This window comes from Xyrauchen texanus, chromosome 36 (assembly GCF_025860055.1).
Source record: "Xyrauchen texanus isolate HMW12.3.18 chromosome 36, RBS_HiC_50CHRs, whole genome shotgun sequence".
NCBI classification, from domain to species: Eukaryota; Metazoa; Chordata; class Actinopteri; order Cypriniformes; family Catostomidae; genus Xyrauchen; species Xyrauchen texanus.
The window spans coordinates 36,010,209-36,021,424 of NC_068311.1; the positions used below are offsets into that span (position 1 = coordinate 36,010,209).

General features: G+C 40.9%; 1 protein-coding gene across 1 annotated transcript in view; it reads left to right on the plus strand.

Moving 5' to 3' along the window:
• The window catches only part of LOC127629615 (G-protein coupled receptor 83-like), a 70,782-nt gene extending 67,075 nt beyond the window's left edge, over positions 1-3,707 (plus strand). Inside the window, exon 4 of the mRNA XM_052106740.1 lies at positions 2,276-3,707. Within this exon, the coding sequence (XP_051962700.1) occupies positions 2,276-2,951 (676 nt within the window). The 3' untranslated portion in view covers positions 2,952-3,707. The remainder of the gene's footprint in view (positions 1-2,275) is intronic.
• Positions 3,708-11,216: the final 7,509 nt, after the last annotated feature.

Below are 11,216 nucleotides of genomic sequence, written 5' to 3' on the forward strand. Positions count from 1 at the left end.
TGAAACAAAACAGTCAAAAACGTGTTTTGGTCTAAAACCACATTTCTGCGTAAACAGCTCACGGCGACTTCAGACTCGCCAAGAAACCCCCAGTAAATTCATTAAACTCTTACCTTTTCGGATTTAAGACAACTGTGAGGTTATCCTAACTTTAAGATGTTATTTACAATGATATTTAAGAAATTTCTTCTTAAGAATGTTTCATGAATCCAGCCCAGGAAGTGGACTGAATTCAAAGTGTTTAAGAAAGGTTGCAGTAGCTATGGGCGTGATAATAATATACAGATAATGATGCGAAGAGCAGAATAATAAACCAAAAGTAAATAGAAATTCAAGTTAAATACACTAAAGATAATAATATATTGTGATATTTTTACACTACTTTTGTCATGTACGATGCCTATATATGACAACTGCAATATTAATAAACAAATCTTTTATATTGATTTGCAGTATTAAATAAATAGCACTAAACTACCATTAATGCAATATTGGCACATGAAAAGACGTGATTTGGGACGTTGAAAAGCAACGAGTAAATTCTCAGTCATTTAAAGATATATACACTCACTGAGCACTTTATTAGGGACACTTTGGTTCTAGTGTTGGGCCTGACATGATCTTCTGCTGTCGTAGCCCATTCGCCTCAAGGTCGGATGTGTTGTGCATTCTGAGTACATACAGAGTGGTTATCTGAGACTTTCTGTCAGCTTGAACCAGTCTGGCCATTCTCCGATTACCTCTCTCATCAACGAGGCGTTTCTGTACTCAGAACTGACACTCACTGGATATTTGTAATTGGCACATTCTGAGTAAACTCTAGAGACTGTTGAGTGTGAAAATTCCAGGAGATCAGCAGTTACAGAAATACTCAAACCAGCCTGTCTGGCATCAACAATCATGCCACAATCAAAATCATTGAGATCACATTTTTCCCCATTCTGATGTTGATGTGAACATGAACTGAAGCACCTGACTCATATCTGCATAAGTTTATGCATTGCACTGCTGCCAGATGATTGGCTGATTAGATAATCACATTATTAAGTAGTTGTACAAATAGGTGTTCATAATAAAGGGATCAGTATGTGTACTTTTAACACTGAGAGTTCATTTCAAATTTTGTCAATCATTTTTACGTAAGAAAAACATTTAAACCTAGCACATGATGCACTTCCATTTTCATATTAAACATCTTCACATGGTTTCTCTGTGTGAGCGAGAGAGTGTTCTCAGGCTTTGTTCACTCTGCAGGGAAAATCAGATTTTTAGACTGACTGTTCAAACTTCATGTTAATGTGGCCAGATCTTATTATTTTATTTAGACTGCAGTCAATTTTGCTAGAATAGCCACATTAGTTGTCATAGAAACGATGCAAACTGGCATTTTCACCATGCGTGAGTGTTTAGTGATGGGCATTTTGCCGTTTATTTAGATTTTCATGTGGGCAGTGTATGAAAATGAACACATTCAGCACAGGTAAAGCATAAAAAAATGGGAATGTAGCGTTGCCAACTGTTCCGTGTTTATAGCCATGATATTTTGTCCTGTATTTTGGGGCGAAATTATTCTCCTGTATTTTAGCAGGTGGCGAAAGGTGGTCCCATATTGAAGGATTTTTGTCACGTATAGAAGCAGGAAAATTCTCAAAGGGGACCTTTGGTGACTCGCAACAAGTGTGGGTTACTGCGCCTATCGCATCCCTTTAAGCCAGTGTCTGTATTATTGTAAAAGAGGTTTGCATTGGCTGCCCTGTAACAAAAGAAATATGGGTGCGTTCAATTCCGAAGTGATCACCCTTATGTCCTGTTCCCCTCAAAGTCATTATGTTTCACTGTGAGAGGGCTGAAAAGTGTAATAAAAGATACATTTTGAACTCACTTTTTTAAGTCATGAAAAAATTAAAGAAAAAAACTTTTAAAAAAGAAATTGTGACTGAGACACAAACAACAAAATTAACAAAAGCACAGTGTGCGTGCTTGCAGAGAGAGAACAAGAGCCCAGTGTTAAACTAATAGTTTGAATACAAGTTGTAATGCATAATTTGTAATTTATTTGTCCAGGAAAATCGTGGATGGCTCACTTTAATCCAAACAGTTTGTGCCACTTTAGCTTTTAATTATGTAACTTATTTTCTCCTCTTCCTCTTTCTCAACACTTTCTGACCTGATCTTAATTTTCTATCTCTTTTTTTATTTGTAATTCTGCCTTGCTTCTCTCTACACCTTCCATCTATCTTTACACTCTTCTATGGCTTTATCTATTCTCTTGCAGTAAAGACATAGTGCGCTCTTTGTGCGTGCCTGATTTCCCAGACCCCTCAGAGCTATACTGGCAGTATCTGGATTTAGCCACGTTCATTCTCCTCTATGTCCTTCCCCTGCTCATAATCACCATCGCCTACTATGCTGTTGCCCGCCGTCTCTGGCGGCGGACTGCCATTGGTGACGTCACCAGCGAACAGTACTTCCTTCAACGCAGGAAGAGGAAGAGGACCATTAAGATGCTGGTGTTAGTTGTTGCAGTATTTGCAGTTTGCTGGTTCCCTTTAAATTGCTATGTGGTGCTTCTGTCCAGCCAAGTAATTCAGTCTAACAATGCTATTTACTTCAGTTTCCACTGGTTAGCTATGAGTTCCACCTGCTACAATCCTTTCATTTATTGCTGGTTGAACCCAGGCTTCAGAGCTGAACTCACTTTCCTGCTGGGCATGTGCAGAAATGGCCAAAGGCGGGGTCAAGGGAGACGGATGCACAGTGGTGGTCGGGGGGAGGAGCCTGATCCATTGGCCCCACCCAGTGCTGGGTTTCACAGGACAGCGTGGCCAGAGAGCCAAGCCTCCGCGCAACAATCCAATCCCAAAGAGAGTCACGCTCTTAGGTCCACATCTCTCTGCCAAACAGGAAAGACTGATATTCTGTCAGTGGAGCCAATTGTTGCTGTGAGCTGACAACATCTCTTAAATGTCCCTCAAGTGTACAATTAGTGATTCTGGATATTAGGTTTTAAAACAACCAGGGGTTGTCAAGGGGACCTCCCATTTATTTTAAAGTTTAAAGAAAATAATGGGTAGACGAACTCTTTACTAAATAAAAAAATCAAATAAATATTCTGAGTTCAATACAAGTTAAGTTCAATCGACAGGCATAATGTTGATTGCGACAAAAATTTTTTGGCCCCATTCACTTCCATTGTAAGTGTCTCACTGTGACCCAGATTTGAGCTTTTTTCAGAGAAAAGGAGGGATGAGACTAAAGACATTTTTGTGGTAATCAATGTTTTGTCACAGATTCTGTCGATGGATCCTGAAATATTCCTTTAAGAGAACTTTGTCTGTGCTATAAGTGTAATAGTGAAGAAAAACATCAAAGAAAACATTAAAGTCTGTACAACTGTCAATACAACAAAGGGTAAAATCAATGACCGGGTTTTTTAGTACTGCACATATTTCTTGTTGTTTGAAGACGTTTTGCAACTCAGTAGAGTGACTTTATCACCTGGAATGGGAATATCTCCTGCATTTCGCACACAATGAAGGGACGGACTGCTTTGGAAGTCACATCCAGTAAAGACATGTGCAGAAAGTAAAAACATAAATAAATAAAAAAGTGTGGGGTTTACCTTATGTCATGTTCTGTGTAAGTGACAATACCTAATTTGTTAACATTGATTGTTTTGTAATTAATTGAATTAAAGGAAATGTGTTTGTGCGCACTTAAAATTTAACATTAATTCTGTATTTATTCTGTATGACTTTGTATATTAATATTTAATATTCAGTGGTCTGAAAATATTTAGACTGCAGAGATTGTATATTTTTGGCGAATGCACATGGTGACAGCTCTCACACTCATTCTCTTCTAAGAGAGTCACTTAAAGTGTGTGTGTGTGTGTGTGTGTGGTTTGAATAAAGGACATTTTAAGGAAAATGAAAAATGCCCATATTTAGCGATGTCAGACATAATAACATAATAACATAAAATGGTATACTTATCTGAGGAGAGACATTTTGCACAATAGCTGCATCTCTTTATTTATCATTCGTCTGAGCAATCCATCTGTGTGCCTAAATAATTACTTGGATTCAAATGTACTCACTCTCATGTCTTTCCAAATGGATTTCTTTCTTTTGATGAAGATAAGCCGATATTTTAACAAATAACACAGCCTGTCTTTTCAATACAACAAATTTAACACTTTTTAAGCTTCAAGGAGGATGCAAAAGTATCATAAAATAAGATTTGTGTGTAAATGTGACATTTAAGTCATTAAGTATCTCGAAGTGTACGTTATTTTTCAGTGAAAATCTTTACATCCGTTGTGCATTCATGAGCGCTGTTAGAGAAGCTCATTCACAGAGACTCACATGAGCTTGTAAACAAGATTTTATCATGCACTCATAAATGTGCAATGAAAAAGGAAAGATTTTCACTGGAAAATTAATTTAATTCTTAATTAGTTTGAAAAGACTTGCAGATATGGCACACTGGTCACATAGACTCTTTATGATACTTTTGCTTTAAAGTGAGTCAACTGCCATAAGATGGACTGCGATATTCATTTAGTCAAAACGTCTCAATTTGGAAGTTGGATTTGTATAGACATGATGCTTAATAAATAATCACAGCATTTTCATTTTTAGATGAACTATTCTTTTGAAATGTCTGACTCAATGAAATTGGGCATTCTGAATACTCTTTTAGTGTATTAAAGCCAGGTTTAGTGACTCCTTGGACATTTGTCATTGTAATTGATGCATTTAAAAAAAAAATTTGGATTAAAACAATGTATGAAAAGAATAAAAATAATTTCATTGTTCAATCATGTGAAAATGCCCAGCTATTTTTGATTGTCCCACATTATTACAAAATTAAAATTTGTAACTACTCGAACACCGTGTCTCAGACATGTTAGAGTTTTTGTCCTTCCACTGTGACAAGCGAAAGGACATTTTGTTGATCGCTTTGTTTCCATCCCTGTACCAAGCAGTCCCAAACTCTCATTGGTCCAAAATCCAGCTTCTCATAACAGTTTATTAAAAATCGAAATGTTCTGATTGGCTTGGAACGTCATGCATTCAGTGTAGGGTTATATGGCTACTAAAATTATACATTACAGTTTTTTTCGATTGCTAAACGACAGTGAGCACAACTGGAGCTACATGTGCAAAACTCTAACTACAGTCTGCACAGCAGCAGTTCATGTGGACCAAACTCTAGTTCGTTTTTCATTGCTTGAACACAGTTTTCAAAACTCTACACATTATCCCATGACTTAAACCACAACCTGCACAACACTGTGGATTTACAGCCCTTTGTTCAAATGCTAACACACTGCTGTCAAAACTGTGAACCACACATTCAAAACAGAATAGATTTCAGCCTTGTGCCTTTCAAACACTGCTGATTGCAATTTCAGCTGAAAGGCTAAGCAGATGTCTTGTTTTAGACTTGTTAGTGAACACACACACACACACACACACACACACATATATATATATATATATATATATAGGTAGAGCTCAGAAAGACTAATTTTGGAAATGGAACAAGGAAGATGGGTTCGTGGAGGGAGAAGGGTGGCAGGGAGTGGCCTGATCCTAGAGAGTGGCAGGATTAGCCCCTCAATTATTTGTTGGAATTACAGTATGTACTTTTAGTTTCAACCTTTTTTTCCTCATTACTGTAATTACGTAAATTACTACAGACTATTGAAGCAAACTGCTAATTTTCATTTACCTTAAAGAATTGTTCTGTTCTAAAAATGTAAATAAATCATGTGAAAGAATGTCACTCTTTTCTTTGAAGAAAATATGACTTTGTATGAAGTCACTGAAACTGTTCAAACTGTAAAGATGAAAAGTTAGTATTTTCTGTATTGGTGTTTGATGCTAGTGTTTTTCCTCTCAGTGTGTTCTGAGTGACAGTGTGTGTTATCTCAGTGAGGGTTGTGCATAGTGTTTGGCTGCACTGAGCCTGTTTTGAGCCATGTGTTAAGAGTTGTGTTGCTTGGAATGAGTTTTGCAGGTGATGTGAACTGTTTAGCTCAGGTGACTGTTGGTAGTGCAGACTGTAGTTAGAGTTTTGCACATGTAGCTCCAGTTGTGCTCACTGTCGTTTAGCAATCGAAAAAAACTGTAATATTAATATTTTTCAGCCTGTGATATTCAAAATATATATCAATAATTTGCTCTAAAATGGCTTAAAAGTTATTTTTATTTTTGGGATCAGAGGAACAATCATTTCAACCAAACCATTTTATCCATTGAACCCAGAATACTGAATTATTATTGTGGGACCCAGTGAAGTTTAGCCTATTAATATAATACTGAATTATTATTATTTTGAGTATTAGAAAATAATTTATACAATATTTATATATGTCTGTCATATTTACTTCACCTGGAACACTGAAAGTGAAATTTGAAACCACAATATTCCTCATAGCAAATCTGGTGAAACGCCATTATCTCCTCGTTTTCTGGGATTTATTAGATAAAATGGCTTGTAGGAGTAACAAATGTTTGGAATGTGGGAATCTGCTGCACTTTGCTTTCACAGCTCTGAGACTACTGAAAACAACGTATCATAAGTCCTTTGGATGCACACACAACGGTGATTTATCGTCCAGCCCACGTTCAGTGTAAAATAGTGTGAATTGGCAGGTTAGCATGTCCATGTTAGCCCCTCATGGTGGACGCCATATCTACACCATATGGTGCCAAATATAATGCTTTCCCTTTGATGGCAAATCCATAATAGCAGTGTATTGTGACAACATAATTAGTTCAGATGGCATAGTTTCTTCGCCAGCAAAGCACCTCTATAAAGATGAATGGTGTGGACAGAAAATTGCTTGCCAGCCCGAGGCCTGCAGTGCAGTTTATAAAAGCCTTCAGTATGAACATCTCAGAGCAGTCCTCTGGCACTCTCTAAAGTAGGGATGTGCACAGTAACCGTTTGTATTTGGTAAACAGCTAGCGTTCACTAAAGGTTATTTTGTTATTTGTTGGTAGTCAGGATTCTGGAATAAAGAATGTTGATTGTAATGGATATGCATCAAACACTACTCAAAATAATGGAATATATTCCACGGTGAGCTATGATCTTAAATGGCACAATACTTAGATCTTAAAAATGATAAAATCACTCACAAGTCAAAGTTAAACAAAAATAATCAGACTGTCAATGCCTGCAACATTCTTAACCAACAGAAAATATAGTTTAAGTGCTAAATTAGGGTTGCCAAGCATCCATAGAGAATCATCCTGTATAATTCAGAATCGTCCCGTTTGTCACAGACGCCATTTGGGAAGCCGCTTGTCCCGTACTTTAGTGTCTCAAACCCAGACTGCTGAGAATGTCTCACAAACTGAGAAAATTTGACCTGAAACACGTTTCATGTGAGTGGTGTGAGATATCAGCTGTTGCTACATTACACTGACACCACAGAAGCAGCCGAGGGAAAGATCAATGACAGTCAGTGCACCGTTTTCTGTCAGAAGCCAGAGACTTTGTAAAACATAGCATTCGAGTGCATGAAACGTTTTTCTTACCATTGTGATTGCAAAACACCAGTAAACGCAACTATTCATGATGTGACATTTAATTGCTTTGGATATGTCAGTGCTTGTTCTGAAAGAGAGACTCAGCTAAATGCCGGTGACAAAAAGCAGCACTTTTAGTACAAAAGTACTGCACAGGTTTAGTTTAAATGCTTTATGTGATTGTCTTACATCACTGCCAAAACAACAACACTGTAATTCAAGAAGAAATAGCCTTAACTGTTTTCATGTTCAGCGCTCTCTCATAAAAATCCATTATAATGCACGGTTGCTTAAACACTTCTACCAATAGTACTAAGACATATATACTATTTTTAACACATTAGTCATGATTACTTTAACTTCAAATGGAAAGCTGGTTCGTTGAGCTTTATAAATGGAAAAGGATTAAGCTTAATTATTGGGAAGAAAATGCTTGACAGAAAATATTTGTTTTTAGAAATCCTAGTTATGCCCCTGGACCTTTTACACCGTATGGGTTTTTATGGACATCTATGCAGTTTTTTTTTATTGTTTTCCTATGTAAACATGCTCTAGGTGGACCTCTTGAACTGTTGCACAGTTTACCACACAGGTACAAAAAAAGTACCATATTTAGAGCTGAAAAGTCTTGTGTTTGGCAACCCTAGTGCTAAACCTGATATGTGCTCTACAAGGGCAGGTTCACATTTCTGTTAGGCAGCAGACTCTAGTATTTTGGAGTTGCAGTACACTGCTGCGGTTCTTCAGCCTCTTTGTAATACGACGATTTTTAAATGGTTTAGCATTTTTCTGGTGGAATTATTGTCTGCACTCCAGAGCACAAGGAAAAACATAGGATTACTGTTTCTCAAGCACAGAAACTTTGCCAGGTGAAAAACTATCTGGAATCATGTGTAACAGTGTAACAGTCACATGAAGTCCTCAGCCAAAACCTTTTCAGAATGTTGAATCTTTGTGACACCTTTGCTAAAACTGAATGATGCAGTGCAACGAATGGTGAAACACAACACAGGTGTTTTGAGATGCTTTATAAATATTGAAGTTCTTTTTAACTTGATACGGTGTTTAAAAAATCCTGTGCGAGATTTTGAAAAGAAGTAATATGCGGCACAATGGTCACATGTTGTGAATTGAAAAAATAAAACAAATCAAATACCCAAGTTCTAAATTAGATCCAAAACAGATAGCAATGGTTTCAATAGGCAATGAACATGTTAAGTGACTTTTGCATGCTAAACAGTGGCGTAACTGACTCACATGGTGCCAAAGGAAAGATCAGACATGAGTCCCCAGACATACATGTATGTGGTTTCAATCAAAATTTTGTAATAAAGTGGGTATTATATAATTTATTTCATATGTGCAGCAATTTTATAACTAGACTGATGTCACATTGAATCTGAAAACAGTAGGTTGAATTTTCATGAGATAGCCTCAATCTTTGCTTAAGAAATTTGTAGCACTGCCCCAGAGACTATTTAGCCAGAGACAGACCACTTATATTAAAATGAATGGAAGAAATCCCACCTTACAGGTAAAAGAGCCAATCACCTTTTATCACAAATCACAAATCATAAATACAGACATCGCCTGTCAGTTAACTCTAGAATGCATATGTGCATTAGCTGGACCAGCCTGAAAAATTTAGTTCTCTTACGAGAGGTTCTCTCGTGTTGCGTAAGCTAGCTTACGCTACGGGAAAGATTCATCTTTTCTGAGATATTGAAGCCAAAAAATTATCCTTAATTTTGTATCCATTGTCAACGCAGTGCAGCAACTGCATACCTTGAGCGGGCTAGCTAGCGAGCTCATAGGTTGCTCTGCGGCAACTGCTGCAGCCTATAGACGAACTTGAGTGAACTTGCGTCCAATGACAGGCGCCCGCGCCGTCACTGTATCAAAGCCCGCCAAAATGGGCGTGGCTAGAGTGCATATAAGCGTAAGTTCGTAGGCTGGAACCCTGATTTTCATCTATTCAGCGAAGCTCTTCGCATCTCTGAACTGCAGAAGCCGCGTCGCCGTTCGAAGGGGATCTAGCAAGCTTGGACAGCGCTCGAAGAAGCCGGCCGTCTTCGCCACCTTCAGCCGTCCTGCGAGCTACGCCATCCGGCGACGTATCCTTTTTAGAGCAAGCTAGTTCCTCAACGAACTTCACAAAAAGAGCAACGAGCGTCTTTTTAAAGATGCCTCGCACCACCTGCGCTTCATGCTGCGCCCCTCTCAGCGCCGGAGACACCACCTCATATGCGCTCTCTGCCTGGGACTGGAACATGCAGAGCTCGCCCTCGCTGACGGCGGATGCGACCTATGCGAGGAGCTTCCGATGTCGACCCTGCGGGCTCGACTCGAAGCACTCAAAACCGAAGCCGCCAGCGCTTTCGCTTCGCCACAGCAGAAAGAAGCGCCGCTCCCAAAGGCTGCCGGAACCGGTGTTAGAAGCGAATACCTCGCCGGAGCCTCTCCCTCGAGCCTCGCTTTCATCCTCCCCGCCCCCCCGGGACGCACAGTTGCCGCTGAGCGGCCGCACTGTTGCCATCTCAGATGACGAGGCGGAGGATAAGGGCTGCTGTTCCATCATGGCTTCAGACAGCGAGGAGTGGTCAGGCTCCCAAGCCTCCTCCTCAGCCCAGGAATCCAGCAGGACCCGCGCCGGAGTCGAGGAAGAACTAACGCGCCTCCTCACACAGGCCGTTGACCGCCTCGGGCTCGAGTGGTCACAGCCCTCTGAGCAGGCTCCCAACATACTCGACGGCTGCTTTCTTCAGAGCCGCCGCTGGCGCCAGCGCCGGGCCGCTCCCTTCCTGCCGGAACTCCACGCCGAGCTCTCTTAATCGTGGAACGCCTCTCTCGGCCAGGAACCCGATCCCATGTCTCCACCTCTCTTGCTTCGGTGGACGGCGCCACCGAGAGGGGCTACTCTTCCATCCCCCGGTCGAGGATTCGGTAGCAGCACACCTTTGCCCGCCCTCCGCGAGATGGCGGTCTAAGCCAGTGCTCCCGTCTAAGGCCTGCAGAACTACTTCCGCCTGTGTTGGCGCGCCTATGCCGCCGCCAGCCAAGCCGCATCTGCTCTGCATTCCATGGCCGTTTTACAGATCCTCCAAGCGGACCTTCTTCGAGAGTGGGATGAGAAAGGCAGGCACCCAGAGGCTGTTTCAGATCTAAGGAGCACGACGGATCTCGCCCTTCGCGCCACCAAAGCTGCAGCTGAAGCCCTAGGAAAGTGCATGGCCGCGCTGACTGTGACCGAGAGACACCTATGGCTAACACTAGCCGACATGGGAGAAGCTGAACGCTCCACGTTCCTCAATGCGCCGCTCTCTCCGTCCGGTCTCTTCGGTTCCGCGGTGATTGGCATTGTTGACCGTTTCTCGGAAGTCCAGAAAGCCACCCAAGCATGAATCTCTTCCTGCCTCGTCGCGCTAGCTCCTCTGCAGGCCGCCCACGTGACCAGCCTCCTGCACGAGCCTCTTCACAGCACCCAGCTCAGCAAAGCCAGACTTCTCAGCGTCGACAGGGCGGCCGTGTCACTGGGAAAAAAACGAGCTGGTCATCCGCTTCCTCAGGGGAGCTAGAAGGATGAACCCCCCGCGCCCCCCATCGGTTCCTATCTGGGATCTTTCCGTAGTTCTCGAAGCTATGAAAGCCCCCCCTTTCGAACCGCTTCAA